Source organism: Bos grunniens, chromosome 25 (assembly GCF_055505025.1).
Source record: "Bos grunniens cultivar Pamir isolate PY7600 chromosome 25, Bosgru_T2T1.0, whole genome shotgun sequence".
NCBI lineage: Eukaryota > Metazoa > Chordata > Mammalia > Artiodactyla > Bovidae > Bos > Bos grunniens.
In genome coordinates this window covers 14,815,858-14,833,670 of record NC_141189.1, presented here as the reverse complement: position 1 = coordinate 14,833,670, position 17,813 = coordinate 14,815,858, and the positions used below count along the sequence as shown (strand labels likewise).

Below are 17,813 nucleotides of genomic sequence, written 5' to 3'. Positions count from 1 at the left end.
AAAATAAATTCAAAATATAATTTATTGAAAGGTATATTATTTCTTTTATTGAGGTAGAATTGAGATATCATTTTAGGTGTACAATGCATTGACTTGATATTTGCATATATTGCAAAACGATCACCATAATAAGTCCAGTTAATAACCATCACCATACACAGGTATACAACATTTTTTTTCTTGTGATGAGAACTTTGAAGAGCCACTTACCTAGCTACTTTCAAATATACAATACAGTATTCTTAACTGTAGCCAGCATACTGTACATTACACCCTCAGGGTTTATTCATTTTATAACTGAAAAGTTGTACCTTTTGACTCCTTTCACCAATTTTGCTCACTTGCTCCCTGAGGCAACCACCAATCTATTCTCTATATCCATGAACTCAGTTTTTTTGTTCATTTGTTATTTGTTGTTTTAGATCTCACATGTAAGTGAGATCATACAGTCTCTATCTTTTTCTGACTTGTTTCATTTAGCATAAGGCCCTTAAGTTCTATCCATGGTGTTACACACAGCAAACTTCCCTTCTTTTTTATGGTTGAATAACCTGTTATATGCCACGTTTTCTTTACCCATTCACCCGCTGATGGACGTTTTAGTTTGTCTCCATGTCTTGGCTGTTGTAAATAACGCTACAGTGAGGATAAGGGTACTGTCTTTTCAGTTAGTGTTTTTGTTTTCTTCAGATAAATACCCAGTCGTAGAACTGCCGGATCATGTGGTGGTTCTATTTTTAGTTGCTTAAGAAAGCTCCATACTGTTTTCCATAGTGGCTACACCAAAAAGCATTCCCACCAGCAAGTGTTCTCTTCTCCACATCTTTACCAACACTCATTTCTTGTCTTTTTGTAGCCATTCTAACAGGTGTGAGGTGATATCTCACTGTGGTTTTGATTTGCATTTCCCTATGACTAGTGATGTTGAACACCTTCAAATACCTATTGGCCAACTGTGTCTTCTTTGGAAAAATGTCTACTTAGAGTTCCTCTGCCCATTTAAACAATCAGATTGTTTGATTTTTTGCTATTGCACTGTACGAGTTCTTTATGTATTTTGGGTATTAAGTCCTCATCAGATACATGATTTGGAAATATTTTCTCCCATTCAGTAGGTTGCCTTTTCATTTTATTTTTTTGATGTTTTTTTTTGCCCAGAAGCAGCTGCTTAGTTTAATGTAGTCCCACTTGTTTATTTTTGCTTTTGTTGCCTTTGCTTTTGGTGTTAAATCCAAAAAATCATTGCCAGGACTAATATCAGGGAACTTACTGCATATAGTTTCTTCTAGAGTTTTATGGCTTCAGTTCTTACATTCAAGTCTTTAATGCATTTTGAGTTAATTTTTATGTGTGGTGTATATAGTGGTCTAGTTTCATTCTTTTGATGCGGTTGTCCAGTTTTCCCAACATCATTTACTGAAGAGACTATTCTTTCCCCATTGTATATTCTTGGCTCTTTTATCATAAATTAATTGGCCATACATATGTGGGTTTATTTCTGGGCCCTCTGTTCTGTTTCATTGATCTGTGTGTCTCTTTTTATGCAACTGCCATACTGATTTGATTGCTGTAGCTTTTTGTATAGTTTAAAGTCAAAGACTGTGATGCCTCCAGCTTTGTTCTTCTTTCTCAAGATTGCTTTGGCTATTCAGGGTCTCTTCTGATTCCACGAAGACATTAGGATTGTTTGTTCTATTTCTACTTTATCTCACCCATTTATAAAATTTTGTCTGATTTGTGATTTGGGTTTTTTTTTGGGGGGGGAACTGGTCAAAAGCACTGATTTTCAAACTTTTTGATAGGAGACCCCTTTATACTTTTAATAATTATTGAATACCCCTAAAAGGCTTTGTTTATGTGGGTTATATATGTATTTGATATTTTGGTATTTACTGTATTAGAAGTTACAAACTGAGAAATTATTTAAATATGCATTCATTCATTGAAACATAATAAACCCATTCAGTTCAGTTCAGTTCACTTCAGTGGCTCAGTCACGTCCGACTCTTTGCGACCCCATGAATCGCAGCACGCCAGGCCTCCCTGTCCATCACCAACTCTCGGAGTACACTCAGACTCATGTCCATCGAGTCAGTGATGCCATCCAGCCATCTCATCCTCTGCCGTCCCCTTCTCCTCCTGCTCCCAATCCCTCCCAGCATCAGAGTCTTTTCCAATGAGTCAACACTTCACGTGAGGTGGCCAAAGTACTGGAGTTTCAGCTTTAGCATCAGTCCTTCCAAAGAAATCCCAGGACTGATTTCCTTCAGAATGGACTGGTTGGATCTCCTTGCAGTCCAAGGGACTCTCAAGAGTCTTCTCCAACACCACAGTTCAAAAGCATCAATTCTTCGGCGCTCAGCCTTCTTCGCAGTCCAACTCTCACATCCATACATGACCACTGGAAAAACCATAGCCTTGACTAGATGGACCTTTGTTGGCAGAGTGATGTCTCTGCTTTTGAATATGCTATCTAGGCTGGTCATAACTTTCCTTCCAAGGAGTAAGTGTCTTTTAATTTCATGGCTGCAATCACCATCTGCAGTGATTTTGGAGCCCAAAAAAATAAAGTCTGCCACTTTCCACTGTTTCCCCATCTATTTCCCATGAAGTGATGGGACCAGATGCCATGATCTTCGTTTTCTGAATGTTGAGCTTTACGCCAACTTTTTCACTCTCCTCTTTCACTTTATTTTCTTTTTCCCCCACCCACCTCGTCTTTCACTTTCACCAAGAGGCTTTTTAGTTCCTCTTCACTTCCTGCCATAAGGGTGGTGTCATCTGCATATCTGAGCTTATTGATATTTCTCCCGGCAATCCTGATTCCAGCTTGTGCTTCTTCCAGCCCAGTGTTTCTCATGATGTACTCTGCATATAAGTTGCTTAATGAGTACAATACCTCCTTTGTGGTAATCATAATGTTCTGCCACTAGATGAGGTGATGGATGCGCAACACTGCAAGTGCACTACATGTCACTGAGTGTACTCTTTAAAATGGTTACCTTTGTACCAATCTTCCCCAAGGTCTTCCAAAATATGTGACGAGGCCAGACTCATCTTATGAAGCCAGCATGACCCTGATACCAAAGCAAAAAGAAAGACAGTACCAGAAAACTACAGGTCAATACTCTGATCAATATCGATGCAAAAACTGTCAATAAAATACTAGCAAACCGGAACTTCCCTGGTGGTCCAGTGGGTAAGACTGAGCTCCTAATGCAGAGGGCCTGGGTTTGATCCCTGGTCAGGGAACTAGATCCCACATGAGGCAACTAAAAAGATCTCGCATGCTGCAACTAAGACCCAGTGCAACCAAAAAAAAAAAAAGACCAGCAAACCAAAGTCAGCAGCATATTAAAAGGACCATTCACATGAATCAAGTGGAATTTACATTCAGGATGCAGGGATGATTCAATTTATGCACATCAGTCAATGTGATACATCACATTAATAGCATGAAAGAAAAAAATCACATAATCTCAATACATAAAAAGCATATGATAAATTTTACTGAAACAATCTCTTTCATCATGGAAAATCTACCAAAGCTCTAAGATCATGACTAAAACATTCAGGAATATAAAAGTAGTAAAGAGAGGAAATGATTGAATGTAAGAATATAAGAGCTCCCCTAGTATTTTCCTTATTCTGAGGAAGACTTTACTGAGATGCTTGCATATATACCTCACTTAAAAATACACTTTTTGCTTATAAGTATACTCAAGACAATTGGACTCTTGCTTTTTTCCCTCTTAAATTCTAGCTTGGTTAATGAAATATATTTTGCCTACAATTTTCTAATTTTAAATATTATAAGCATGATATAAGTTTATTGGTATTAGTCTATTTTAGCATTTTAAATGTTCCCTTGGTATCTCTAATTTTCTTGAAGAGATCTCTGGTCTTTCCAATTATATTGTTTTCTTCTATTTCTTTGCACTGATCATTGAGGAAGGCTTCCTTATCTCTCCTTGCTATTCTTTGGAACTCTCCATTCAAATGGGTATATCTTTCCTTTTCTCCTTTGTTTTTTGCTTCTTTTCTTTTCACAGCTATTTTAAGGCTGCCTCAGAGAGCCATTTTGCTCTTTTTTTTTAAAGTTGGGAGGGTCACAGCCTTGAGCCTAACAAGCAAGTAACCGGACACTCAGCTGATCAGAGCACATGTGTGAGACTTCCCTTTTATTTTATTTTTCCAATAGATAAGTTTCAGGACTCCCCTGGCAGTTCAGTGATTAAGACTCTGTGCGTCCCATGCATGGTGCATGGGTTTGATCGCTGGTCTGGGAATTAAGATCCCACATGTCACACAGTGTGGCCAAAAAAAATTGTAATAATAAAAAACATTTTAATAAATAAAAAAGGTCAAATTTCATTGTATTTTAAAGATATCACAAACAGGTCCTGGGAATCGTTTGGCATCTTCTTGTTTCCATAGCTAGACAAGTCTTAGATCTTATTGACAGCCTGAAGAGTGGTTTCTTTTTCATAGATAACATCCAGATTTTTCTGATATTATTATTATTTTTTAAATATTTATTTTCATTTATTTGCCTGTGCCAGGTCTTAGGTCAGTATTTTACATGGGATCTTTCAACTTCGCTGTGGCATGTGGGATCTAGTTCCCTGACCAGGGATAGAACCTGGGCCCCCTGCATTGGGAGCATGGAGTCTTAGCCTGGACCACCAGGAAAGTCCCTGATATCCTGATTTTTTAACTGTGTGGCTTATTGGATCAAAGCAGATGAATCTGATTTAAGGTCAATGCAAATCACTTTCAGGGCGTGAGATACCCATTAAACAATCCCTGGCCTCATATGAGCCCTGCAGATTTTTCATCTAAGAAATTTCAGATTTCAATGACACCTGCTCTCCAGAATAAGGACTCGAATGGGGAAGTGAGCACACACAGACATTGTCTTGTGATGGAAGCCCAGTGGAACACCCTTGATCACGTGCTGTGTTGGGCTAGAGACTGTGTGAGCTGGAACTGGTTCCTCTCTGTCGCACTGTTAACCCAAGTCCCTTCCCATTCCTTCCCAGGAGGCTGAGTTCTAGCCTGCTGTTGTCCGTCTGCAGGATCTCTCTGGGCCCTTCCCAATGACAGTGTGTCCTTCCAGAGGGATTTGATGTTTTCTGGAGTGTTGACAGTTCGGTTGCTGAAAATAGTCTTCTCATGGTAGATTCAGCCAAGAGCATCATAGGGTTTATTTTTTAAACAGTTTGTTAAAAATTTTTATTGTGGTATAGTTGATTTATAATGTCTTTAAACATGTCTTTATTGAGATATAATTCACATACATAATTCATCCATTTAAAGTATATAACTTTTTTTAATAAGAAATGATTTAATAGGAAATATACAAATTTCTCAGTATGAACTTTAGTATATTCATGTATATGTACGACCATCATTATTTTCATCACCTCAGAAAGAAACCCTGTGTGCCTTTTAGTTATCTATCCTTCTGCCCCTCCCAGTCGGCCCTAAGCCACCACTAATTTTTTTTCTCCAGATTTAGCTAATCTGGATGTTTTATATAAATTATGCAATATATGATATTTTGCCTCTCAATGTTTTTAAGTTAAATGTGTTTAACTGTAATTCTGCTTCATACCAAAATTCATCAGAATCAGTATTTTTCAAGATTAGCAGAACATTAGATTAGCAAACCCATAAATTTATTTTGTCCTCCCTTCCTGAAGAAAAGCCCAGAGACTTTTAAAAACTATATATTTATTTACTTATTTGGCTGTACCAAGTCTTAGTTGCAACATGCAGAATCTTAGATCTTATTGAAGCATGAAGGATCTTTTAGTTGGAGCATTTAGGATCTAGTTCCCTGACCAGGGATTGAGCCTGGGTCCCCTGCATTGGGAGCATGGAGTCTTAGCCACTGGAGCACAAGGGAATTTCCCTTTTGTCTTTTTTAACTGAAATGTCTATAACTGTTATCCTGTTCCTGTTTTAGGAAACGGCATATTTTAGTAGCAGATAATTTATTTCTGGAATTTTTTAAAAGGCTATTTTTTTCAATATATATTTATTTGATTGCCTTGGGTCTTACTTGTGGCGTGGGTGATCTTCACTGAGGCATGTGGGGATCTTTTGTTGGAGCACGTGGGCTCAGTAGTTGTGGCTCAGTAGTTCCCCTGAGGCATGTGGGATCTTACTTCCCTGGCTAGAGATCAAACCCACATCCCCTTCATTGGAAGGCAGATTCTTAACCACTGACCACCACAGAAGTCCTCTTATTTCTTGAATTTTTATGTATGAACTCATTTAATCCTCACCACAATCACAGGTTCATGGATATCGAGGAATTTTGCCCCAGGATGGGTCATACTCAAAATCTCATTCATACCCATTTTAAATGATGAGATATGGGACTTAAGTTTGAACTTGAGCTGATGCTGTAATGAGTTGAGACTTTGGGGGATCTTGGGATGGAGTGAATGCACATTGCATGTGGGACAGACATAAATCTTTGAGAGCCAGACAGAATGTAGTAAGCTGATTAATAATCCCTGGAACTTGCAACTGGTACTGAATAATCCCTGGTACTTAACATGATAAAAAGTGAAGATGTGATTAAGTTAAGGACATTGAGACAAGATTATCTTGGTTTATTCAGGTGGTTCCAATGTAATCACAAGGGTTCTTATAAAAAAGCAGAAAGATCAGTCAAAAGATGCATCAATGCAGATGAATCTATGAAACAGAATCAGGCACATAGAGAAGAGACTGATGGCTGCTAAGGGGACAGTGGGTAGGAGAGGTCTGGGTTGAGACTTTGGGAGTAGCAGATGCAAACTGGTATATGTAGAATCAATAAAACAATAAAGTCCTACTGTACAGCATGGGAAACTATATTCAATATCCAGAGACAAACCATAATGGAAAGTAATATGAAAAGGAATGTATATACATGTTGTATATATAGATGTACAGTTACTTTGCTATATACAAAGTGTACACAACTATTAACACAAAATTAACACAACACTGTAATTCAACTATTTCTGTTTAGTTGCTAAGTCATGTCGGACTCTTTGTGACCCCATGGACTGTAGCCCACCAGCCTCCTCTATCCATGGGATTCTCCAGGCAAGAATTCTGGAGTGAGTTGCCATGTCCTCTTACAGAGTATTTTCCCAACCCAGGGATCAAACCCACATCTTCTACACTGGCAGGTGGATTCTTTACCACTGAGCCATCTGGGAAGCCCATTAAAGGATATGACAAGTTACCAAATATATAGTTTCCTGTACTATAAAATAAACCCTTCTTGTTTATCCACAAATCAGCATTTCTGACTCTTACTTAAGAGTGTACAGGAATCACCTGAGTAGTTTGTTAAAGTGCAGATTCTGAATCAGTAGATCAGGGCGGGCCTCAGGTGAGGTGGATGTTGCTGGTCTGCCCCAACTTTGTGTAACAAGATTAAGATCAGTGCCTCTCAAACCTGAGCACACATCAGGATCACCTGAAGCACTTGTTAAAACAGATTGCTGGACCCCACCCAAAATGATTCAGTAGGTCTTGCTAGGGACTTCTCAGGTGACTCAGTGGTAAAGACTTTCCTGCCAAGCAGGAGATGTGAGTTCAATCCCTGGGTCAGGAAGATCCCCTGCAGAAGGAAATGGCAATCCACTTCAGTATTCTTGCCTGGGAAATCTCATGGACAGAAAAGCCTGGCAGGCTGCAGTCCATGGGGTCACAAAAGAGACACAACTTAGCGACTGAAGAACAACAGGTCTTGGTGGGGACTGAAAATTTGATTTTTAACAAGTTTGAAGATGATGATAATAGTCAGGAACCCGGGCTTTGAGAAACACTGCTCTAGAAGATGCTGTGACCCATAGCTTTGACCCTTTTGGGAATTTGGTGTAGTGTCCCCCAAGGCCAGAGTTTTTGTTCTATAATTTACAAAATCTTTTCGTTGCTCCCAGACTCACTTGGAGGACTTATTCATACTTTGTGTTTAGCTTGCTTATCTTTGTTGTTAAGAAATGTCTGAAATTTATGTTTTATTATCAGGATTTTGGTGAGATTTGTGTATTAATAAAAGAGGTCTCTGCATCTCTGCTGGCTCTGGGGACCCGCTGTTATTGAACAGTGACCACGTGCCAGACCTCACTTCAGGCTCTTTGCAGCCTCAACGTGACCAGCCTTTCCCTCGACCACAGCATGGGCAGACCCCTCTGGCACCACCTGTCTGTGGGCCTCACCTCAAGGTCAGTGCTTGCCATTTTGTACATTTCTCTTCAGGGTGGAGAAAGCGTCGTCTTTACCCATGCATGGAGCTCACCTAGTGCCAGGCATCACTCACTATCCGGATAACCAACTTTGCTACCAGATACAGCATTCCCTTTAAGAAGATAGGGGGCACCATGCAGTGCTGCCGGATGGTCCAGGGAAGGGTTGGGTTAACCCAGAGGAGAATGGGAGCAGGGGAGCCTAGGGAGGGCCCCAGAAGGAAGGGGGCTGGACGGGGGCTGACTGGGTGAGCCAAGCCCGTCAGGTCCCACCACGGATCCAAGGAGGCCAGTGCTGCCTAGACACCCAAGGCTGGAAATCACTGTGAGGCCCGGTTGTGACGGGGGCGGGGCCTGCGCGGGGTCGGTGACGGGGGTGGGGCCTGCGCCGGGGCGGAGGAGGTAGGTGCAGGTGAGACCCCCTTGGGCCGTCAGCATCCGTGACTCTAGCTATGTCACCCGGTTCTTCCACCTCCCTGATGGCCTCTACTGCCCGCTCAACAGATCCGCTACCCGTCAGAGCCCACCACTGAGGCAGACAGGTTGGGCAGGAAACACACACAGCCTCTTCCAGGGCCCGCTTTATTTGGGAGAGGCGTGGGGAGGGCTCTCGGTCTGCTGTGCCCGGAGGAGAGCTCGCAGCTGGCCGATCTGCCAGTCGACGCTGGAGCGCGCGGTGCCTCCCAGGGCCTCGTACTGCTCCACGCTGTGTCCGTAGTCCCACACGTGGCTCACGTCGCCCGAGAACAGGGGGCTGAGGGGGAAGGCGGAGGTGGGCCAGGACCTCTTGGCCAGCCCAGTCTCAGAGGGCCTGGGCTTGCCTCCCAGCAGATGGGGGGAGGACAGGAAGGGGGACGCACCTGATGGTCTGCAGCTCCTGCAGTGACAGCTGATTGAGGGCGACCCCCTTGGTCTCAGCCATGAACACGGCTTTCCCGGAGGCCTCGTGGGCCTGGCGGAATGGCATCTGGGAGAGCCAGGGAGGAGGGCAGTGCTGACACAGCTTTCTCCACCCCTTGTTTTGTTGGGGTGCTGGCGCCCCCATGGCCCCCCCAACCCCAGCCTGGGGAACATCCCTGTCCCCTGGCCCCTCCACCCTGGCTGCCTCACACTCACCCCTTTTCGGACCAGGTAGTAGGCGAGGTCAGTGGCTAGCATGTCAGGACTCAGAGCCCGTCCCATGTTCTCACGGTGAATCTGGGGACAGCAGGCCAGGCCAGCAGTGAATCCAGGGGCCCTGGGTCCTGGAGCTGCCCGCCCCAGACCCACCCCGCTCAGTCAGGATGCCCCCTGCCTTGGGCAGACCCCCTCTCACCCACCCTGTCCTGCTTTCTGCTTGAGCTACCATTTCCCAACTATTGACAAGTGTTAGCTGTGTTACCAGGGCTGCCTCCTGATGTTTAGAATGCATCAGAACCACCTGCAGGGTTGATTAGACTATAGATCGTGTGGCCTATCCCAGAGCCTGTGATTCAGTGCAGGGGGGCCTAGGATTGCAGGTCTGTCAAGTTCTCAGGTGATGCTGATACTGCTGATCCCAGGACCACACTTTGAGAACCACTACTTTAGAGACATACCCTGAACTATATTTAGAAATGAAATTATATGCCAGGGATTTGGTTAAAAACAATGGTGGGCGGGGTAGTGGGTAAAGATAGTTGAATGGAGAATGGCCTGTGAGCTGACTGTTGTTTAAGCTGAATGCTGTTACTATGTAGGGGTTCATTATGTGTGCATGTGTGGCTGCTCAGTTGTGTCTGACTCTTTGCGACCCCATGTACTGTAGCCCGCCAGGCTCCTCTGTCCATGGGATTTCCCAGGCAAGAATACTGGAGCAGGTTGCCATTTCCTCCTCCAGGGGATCTTCCCAACCCAGGGATCGGAGCCAGGTCTCCTGCATTGGCAGGCAGATTCTTTTACCACTGTGCCACTGGGGAAGCCCAGGGGTCATCATACATCCTCTCCACTGTTGTATATTGAATTCTCCCACAGTAAGTGTTTAAAAAAGAAATCTGGTCAGGCCAGTTGAGGGGGGTCCTTGGATCTAACCCACTTCCATTCTCCTGCAGCAGCTTAACTGTGTCTCTTCACTGTTCCCAGGGCAGGACCAAGCACATACCCCCTCCCTCTGCCCCAGGTCTTCCGGACCCACCCACACCTGTCTCCTTTCAAGATCACCCTCCTGGCACACCACCCCCAAGTTTGAGAGCCTCGGGGAGAAGAGGTGTGTCTTGCCTGCAGGGTAGAGATGACACCAGTGGCCACTTGGAGGACAGCGCTCATGGTGTCGGACACTTCAAACACGGCTTCCTTGTCTTCCTGGGAGACATGTGGCAGGAAGTAAGGCCCCAGGAGCTGGGTCCCCACGGAGGCACCCCCACTGCCTCCCACTGGGAACACACAGCACCTCATACACCCCACATTGAAGAAGAGGAGAGAGCTCTCAGGGTGGTCAAGGGCTGGGTGTACATGATGGGAGGTGGCAATTCTGTGGGGCCCCTGCCCAGATGAGCCAAGACCCCAAGAACTGGTGTGTGAGGTAGAACAGGCGGGTCCCGAACCTGTAAGTCCTTGTTGTAGGTGCTCGGAAGTCCCTTGAGTGTCATCAGGAGCCCAGCACACTGCGGGGAAAGGGAGGACTTGGGAGCTTGTCCAGGATGTTCCCTCTGGACCCTTGGGTCAGCCCTGAGGCTGTGCCCCCTTCCCTGCCTGGCTCACCCGCCCAAACACTCGCCCCGCCTTGCTCCGGATCAGCTCCAGGCTGTCTGGGTTTTTCTTCTGGGGCATCAGACTGCTTCCGGTGCTGGAGACACAGATGTTGGGGCTGAAGGGGCTCCTGCGCCACTTGGCTGGTCTGCTGGGCAACTCTGCCCAGGGTGGGGGTGGGGAGGAATCAAGCCCTTCCGGGGGCTGCAGGGCTAGGCGAGGGTGGGCGCAGCCTCACCTGTAGGCATCTGAGAGCTGCACGAAGCTGAACTCCTTGGTGCCATAGAGGATGAGATCCTCAGCCATCCTGCTGAGGTGGGTCATGCACAGCGAAGCCCAGAACAGGAACTCGGCTTGTGGGAGAAAAGAGAGAGCAAGCTGTCTGCTCACCAGGCCTGTCTTGCTGCTCACCCAGCCTGGAGAGGCTCCAGGTGGGCCATACGGGGGTGGCAGGAAGCTGGAGAGGAACCAGGGTAGGGGGAACAGAGGCAGCACACACTGCAGGGGACTGGCCCTGGAGGACAGGCGGGCTGGCTCCCAGGTTGTTATTGTTTAGTTGCTAAGTCGTGTCTGACTCTCTTGCGACCCCATGGACTGCAGCCCAAAAGGCTCCTCTGTCCATGGGATTTCCCAGGCAAGAATCCTGGCATGGATTGCCATTTCCTACTCCAGGGGGTCTTCCCGACCCAGGGATCAAACCCGCATCTCCTGCTTGGCTCCCAGGACTCACCCACAAAGTCTCGCTCACTGGTGGCATCCATGCTGTTGAGAGTGATGGCCCCAAAGTCCAGTTCTGAGTGAGGTGGGAAAGGGAAGGCAATAGGGCTGGGCTGGAGGGCTGGGAAGGGCCTTCTCCCTTCCCCGAACCAGGTTGCCCAGCCACCCCCCCTGGACCACTTTTCAGGGAGGCAGAGTAGGGAGGGACAGAAGTTGAGGAGGTCTCTTGTACAGGTCCCAGGAGGGAGGTGGGAGTCCTGAGTCTCCCTGGCTCTACGTACCCCTAGCATGGCCTCCCCAGGCCACTCTAGCCTCGTGTCCACAGAAACAAACCAGAGTTTCACCCGGACCCCTGCCCTCTCTAGGTGTGTGTCTGTGGGACCTGGCAGGTACTGAGGATGGTCTCCCAGGAAAGGAGGGGCAGGGTGCCTCACCTGCTCGGAGCAGTTCCCGGTCCACACCCAGGGGGTTGCCTGCAATGGCCCCGCTGCAGAGTGGGGTGGGGTTCTGAGTGACCAGGGCTCCCACAGGCAGGCCCTGGCCGCACACACATGCACATTCATGCTGCGTGCTGGTTGCCAGGGCCAGAGCCTGGTCAGCTTGGGAGCCAGACACCTGTCCCCACAGGTGGGGAAACACAGCTGGCTGGCTCTCCAGGGAGCCCTGGCTTTGCTGTGACATACTCGTTCTCATCTTAGAGCTGAGGGCCCATGTATGGTCCCCTTCCCACCCTGGACAGGGAGGCTGATCGCCTGGCTTCCTGTCCCCCTCTGTCCTTCCTGGCTCCTCCTCTTCTGCTGAACCCCTAGGACCACGTTAACTAGGTGGCAGGAACCCCACTCCACCCTCTGAGCACTGGGCCCTGCTCACCTCCCCAGGGGCAGGACGTTGATCCGCTTCCGCACCTCCAGCAGCCTTTCAGAGTCTCTGGTCAGAGCCACGGCATGGCTGTGGAAGGCCAGGAGGCCAGAGCGTCAGGGCAGCCTGGCCTGGCCCCTCCCCTCTGCCACGCCCCCAGTCACATCCTCCATCGCGAGTCTCCATCATGACCCCTCTGACCTCAGGATCCAGTGGCTCCAGCGGATCGGCTGAGCCCTCTGCAGGTGTGTGTACCCTGGGAAGAGGACATCACGTTCCCTGAGGGGAAGAGCAAGGACAGGGTGTGTGAGGGGCTCTCAAGATTCAGGTGAGGCCTGCCTGTCACACTTGGGACCCTGCAGGCCTGGAGCCCTCTTGGGAACAGCAGGGCAGGCTTGCCAAGGATCTGCCTGTTTGAGGGACCAAGTGACCTGAAGACAATACATGGTGTCAGCGAAGGTTGGGAAGCAGGCAGTGTGCTGGGCCGTGGCTGTGGGGCCTTCAGGGGATGAGTGTAGGACCTGATGTAGATCACACCTTCAGCTCCCGCCTCTGCACCTTGGCAGCAGATCTGGGCAGGAGCCAGGGCAGGGAGGAAGGTGCACGGCCGGTACCACTGGCACTGAAAGGCTGAGTTTGTGAGCATGAGAGGAGCCCTGGAGGAGCCCAGAAAAGCTGGGAACATTTTAGCGTAGGCTACACAGTAGCAGAGATGCTGTGGGTGATGGTTCTGGTTTGTTAATATTAATGACTTTATTGATATATAATTAATATACCAATCACCCATTTAAAGTGTACCATCACCCCAAGAGAGAAACCCTTACTCATTAGCACTCACTCCCTATTCTCCCAACACCTGTCTCCCACAGGATGACATTTCTGGGCCCTTGTTTTCCCCTAGTTGTGAAGTCAGTGAAACTGGGGTTACTGGGAGTTGGGACAAGGAAGGCTCAACCCCGTCTCTGACACAAGTAGACTCTTCTCAGCAGTCATGTCACAGAGCTTTGGGATGAGGTCAGTGGGAGGCAGCCCTCAGCTCTCTCCTTTGCCTGTGGTGCTGGGCAGCGATGGGCGACCTGAGATGCAGGCAGCTGAGAAGGGACTCTCTGGCAGCCCCAGCAAGCCAGCCCCTTCCTCAGGCTTCAGGGCACCTGCCTGGTGCCTTAGCCTCCAGCCTGTGAATCCACAAAGGGTGAGCTCCCCTGCGTGTCAAGCTGGGCCAGCTGTGGGTAGGCGATGCTGAAAGAAATGGCCCACTGCTGGCTGCTCTGCCTCACTCGGCCCAGGAGTTCTGGGGCTCCCAGTACCCCAGAGCCTGGCCCCTCTGCCCTCTTCACCCTGCCACTTAGGTCTGGCATTCAGGCTGCCTGTCTCAGGGGAGCAGAGACCTTGGCTGCCCTCCTGGCCCTCTCTGCCACCTGGTGACCCCGGGACTCACATCTCTGCCCGATCCACCATGGTTCTGATGAGTTCGCAGAGGAGGGCTGAGAGCATGGAGCAATTCTGCCGCATCCACAGCCTGAGGTCAGTGACCACCTGGGGGGAGGAGGAGCTGGCACTCAGGGACTCAGCCCTAACTCTGCTCCCTGGACCCCCCAAGGTTAGGAAGGCCCCCAGTGCGGGGCAGGGAGGTGGCGGCACCTGGTCGTTCCGACTTCGTCCCGTGTGCAGCTTCCCCGCGGTTTCACCAATGAGCTCCTGGGGGTGGAGAGAGGCATGCAGTTGGGGTCTGCCTGCTCACAGCCCTGTGGGGTCAGCTCAGGCAGTTCCACTTCCTCCCTGGCCTGTGACTCTCCCTCCCTGCCCTGGGGTCCCCTAGATCTGCCTAATCTCTGCCATCTCTGCTGCTGCCTCCTGCTCTGAGGTCCCAGTGATGAAGTGAACAGAATGGTGGTGCTTATGCTCAAGTGGCCCCAGGCAAGGCAGAGAGGGGAGGGGTAGGGGATGAGGCAGTGGGTGTCACACCTTCAGACGCCGCTCATTGGCCGTATGGATGTCCTCATCATTGGGGTTTAGTTTGAAGGTGCCCTGAGCCCACTCCTCAGCTACCTGCAGAGATGGCAGCAACACAGGGGGTCAGGAGGGCAGGCATTGGCAGCTGAGTCCTGGCAGCATTCCGCGCTTGCGAGCATCTCAGGTCCAGAGCACCTTTCTCAGGAGCCACAGGATCACAGGGGCATTGAGGGATGAAGAGAGATGGTCAGCGCTGCACGTGGTTGAAGGGCACCTCTCTAGGCATCTGATCACTACAAGGGGAGATCCCAAGCCTGTCATCTGGGGATGTTACTGCAGCCTGTACTTGGGGATTTGGTGAAAGCCTGCGTCCACAGCAAGGGGTGAGGGGCATGCTCTGGGGTGGGCCTGGGGGTGTGGAGAGTACCTTGTCCAGGCCATGGAGTATCTGGTCCATCTCGGCTTTGGTGAGGAGCCCCGCCTTCTCCAGGCCCCGGCTGTAGGCTTTGCTGCCCTGCACGTCCGCCTCCCAGAGGTGCCGGTCGTACGTGATGGATGAGTTGAACTTTTCCATGATGGGGTCCACTGTGCCCACAAACCGGCCACCCCATAGCTTCCCGCTCTGGCCAGAAGGGCAGAAGCGATTAATCTCCTCCCCCCTTGAGAACAATGCCTCCCACAAAGAGCCCTCAGGAGAGTTACCCAGTCTGATGGCAGTGGGAGCCAGTGGGTAGGGTTATTCTCACTGGACAGATAAGGAAACTGAGGCTCAGAGAGGGTCAGGAGCTTTCCCAGAGTCGGTCAGGGAGTGAATGTGGGAACCTGACTGGACACTGAAGTTAGGGTTCTTTCCCATCATGGGGCACTGAGGACATAAGTTCTCCTCTGTCCCCCTGCAATGTCCCAGACTTCTGTTAGCCACCTAACCATAGGCCTTTATATAACCTCTCTAATCTCAGGGTTGCCCCTCTACACAAAAGGAATAAGAATAGTATTTATCTGGTGGGGTTGTTGTGAGTATTCAGTTAGATTAAGCTAATTGCGTATACAGCACAGTGCCTGGTACTCAGTAAATTCTAGATATTATTCAGGGAGGGGCCGAGGACTACCAGGGGTCAGGGTGTGCATTAGCTCCACTCCTGTTTTCTGCATGTCCCCCTGGGCTCTCCACCACCACCCCAGGCTGGGAGCTGACACTTCAGTGCCCAGCAACCTCAGCTGCCAGTGGACTCTGCCCTGCAGATGCAGTCTCTGCCCTCCCTGTGAGCTGGACCCGCCCCTCGCCCTCATGCTGCCCCGCCAAGCCCAGATCTCCAGCAAAGCACCACGTGGGGCCCTGGTCCTGACCACTGGGGCCCGAGGGCCTCGGCCAGCCAGTCAGGATGCAGAGCCAGGCCTTCAGCAAGGCGTCACCTGGCATCCCCTCCCCCAGCAGGCCCCTGGACTCCCTTCATGGGTTGTTAGTAATAACAGCTATTTAACAACTGGGGCTGCAGCCAGACCAATTAGTGCCAACCCACAGGACAGCCTGGGGCAAGCAGAGGTCGCCCAGCGCCCTGGACTCCTGAAGGCAGTCCATTCTGCATTGGAGCTTGGGTCCAAGCTCCTACGCTGCTGGCAGGCTTAAAAGGACTCCAGGGGGATGTCAGAGTGAGATGCTACCACATGTACACCAAGGGAGGGGCGAGGTGGCAGCAGAGGGCACGGCTATGAACCAGGGCATAACTGGGCCAGAAAGATGTGAGGGGAGAGGGACATTGATTGGCTGAGAGAAAAGAGCAATAGCTATTTTTTTTTTAATTTTGCCATGCATGCAGGTAGTGGGATCTTATTTCCCTCAACCAGGGATTGAACCCTAGCCCTCAGTGGTGAAAGCCAGGAGTCCTAACCACTGGACTGCTAGGGATTTCCCAGCAATAGTCAATTTAGAACACACACAGGAAACACCAGTGTTATCCCTCTTAATGTCATTAGCCATGATTTATTAACACCTACTATTGCTTGGCCCTGTGTTAGGCATTTCCAGATGCCGTTATACCCTCTATGAGGTTACCCCTATTTTACAAATGAGGAAATATGCTCAGGGAGGTTGAATGACTGCTTCAGAAACCAAGTCTGTTTGGCTGCAAAGCCCAGGCCCTGCCACAGGCCCTCTGCCATGACCCAGAAGCTAGCAGAGCAGACAGTCTTAACCCATTTATTCAGTAAACAAACTGAGGCCCAAGAGGAAGTGACTTGCCAGCTAATGGGTGCCAGAGGGGTCTGGAACCCACACCTTGTGATTCCCAGGCCCAGGGTTCCCTTCTCGGCATCAAGCAAACAGCCCTTTTACCTGAAAGTTTCAAAGCAATGACCTCACCATCTGGTACCTCACAGAGGAGGCAGACAGCTAATATTCTCCCCGTCAGCCAGGTAAATTGAGGCCCAAGAAAAGGGATCTGTGCCTCAGACTCCTGCCACTCGGTCAGGGAGAGAACCCAGGAGTCCTCTGGCTCTGAGGGGGAGGGGCCAGTGGGACAGGAGGCCACCAGGTCCCTGGAGCCACAAGGCATGATTCCCTGCCTCCTGGCTCTTAACAAACACAAGAATCACAGGGACAACTGCTAAGGCAGGGGAGGGGCACAGGATGGGGAGGGGTGGGGTGGGGGTAGGGGGTGAGTGGGAGGGAAGAAAGGAATGAACAGGTTGGGAGGCTGAGTGAGTGGGAGGCACCTTTCCCCGCCAGGCCGAGAGCGCTGTCAGGTCAGGTGAGGTCAGAGCTGCTTTCCCCAGGAGTGCGGGTTGGTGGGTTTGCCACACAGGCTGGGGAGGGGTGAGGGACGCGGGAGAGCAGATGGTGGTGGGGACACAGGAAAGAAGGGACAAAATTATCTTCCGGGCTCTGGCAGGTGCGCCAGGGAGCCTGCCTGGAGCCAAAGAGGACAGTACCCCAGGGCGACAGGCGCAGGTCACGCCCCGGCTGGCTCCCAGGGCGCCCCTCGTCCCCATTTGGAGGCTTGGAGGACGAGCGTCCCCGAGGTCCCTCTCACCTCCGATGCCATGTTGGGCGGTTCCTTGTCCTCCGGGAGCCTAGGTCCTCCGGGTCTAAAAAACAAGGCGGGACTGACGACCTCCTAGGCCACCGGGCGGGGTCCCCCGGGCGGGTCCGACACCGGGTTGGGGCACCGCGCCTGTCGGAGGGCAGTCGGTGGAGGAGGCGGACGTGGGCAGCGCCCAGCGCGCTCTCCCGGGTCGTCTGCGTCCTCCGCTCCCGCCCGTCCTGCCAGTCCAGCAGCCGAACACTTACGCAGCCTGACCGCGCCGCGAGTCTCTTGCCCAGCC

The 17,813-nt window shown here is 49.8% G+C and overlaps 2 protein-coding genes across 7 annotated transcripts in view; one reads left to right on the top strand and one right to left on the bottom strand.

Moving 5' to 3' along the window:
• The window catches only part of LOC147345051 (beta-glucuronidase-like), a 26,494-nt gene extending 15,483 nt beyond the window's left edge, over positions 1-11,011 (top strand). The window contains exons 11-12 of the mRNA XM_086375594.1: positions 8,041-8,237; positions 10,396-11,011. Coding sequence (XP_086231720.1) covers positions 8,041-8,042 — 2 coding nt within the window. The 3' untranslated portion in view covers positions 8,043-8,237; positions 10,396-11,011. The remainder of the gene's footprint in view (positions 1-8,040; positions 8,238-10,395) is intronic.
• ASL (argininosuccinate lyase) lies at positions 8,827-17,813 on the bottom strand. 6 transcript variants are annotated; one of them, XM_086374731.1, is made up of 18 exons: positions 17,779-17,813; positions 17,522-17,576; positions 16,732-16,824; positions 14,920-15,114; positions 14,505-14,588; positions 14,181-14,237; positions 13,978-14,075; positions 12,741-12,818; positions 12,552-12,629; positions 12,116-12,168; positions 11,695-11,757; positions 11,203-11,317; positions 10,977-11,061; positions 10,820-10,879; positions 10,494-10,577; positions 9,375-9,455; positions 9,119-9,225; positions 8,827-9,012 (listed from the first exon to the last, which is right to left on the bottom strand). In XM_086374731.1, the coding sequence occupies exons 4-18, from the start codon at positions 15,064-15,066 to the stop codon at positions 8,841-8,843; spliced, it is 1,362 nt and encodes a 453-aa protein (XP_086230857.1). In that variant the 5' UTR covers positions 15,067-15,114; positions 16,732-16,824; positions 17,522-17,576; positions 17,779-17,813; the 3' UTR covers positions 8,827-8,840. The 6 variants fall into 6 exon arrangements, with proteins under 6 accessions (XP_086230857.1, XP_086230858.1, XP_086230856.1 ...); XM_086374732.1 differs by having other exon boundaries at positions 16,768-16,824; XM_086374730.1 differs by lacking the exon at positions 16,732-16,824.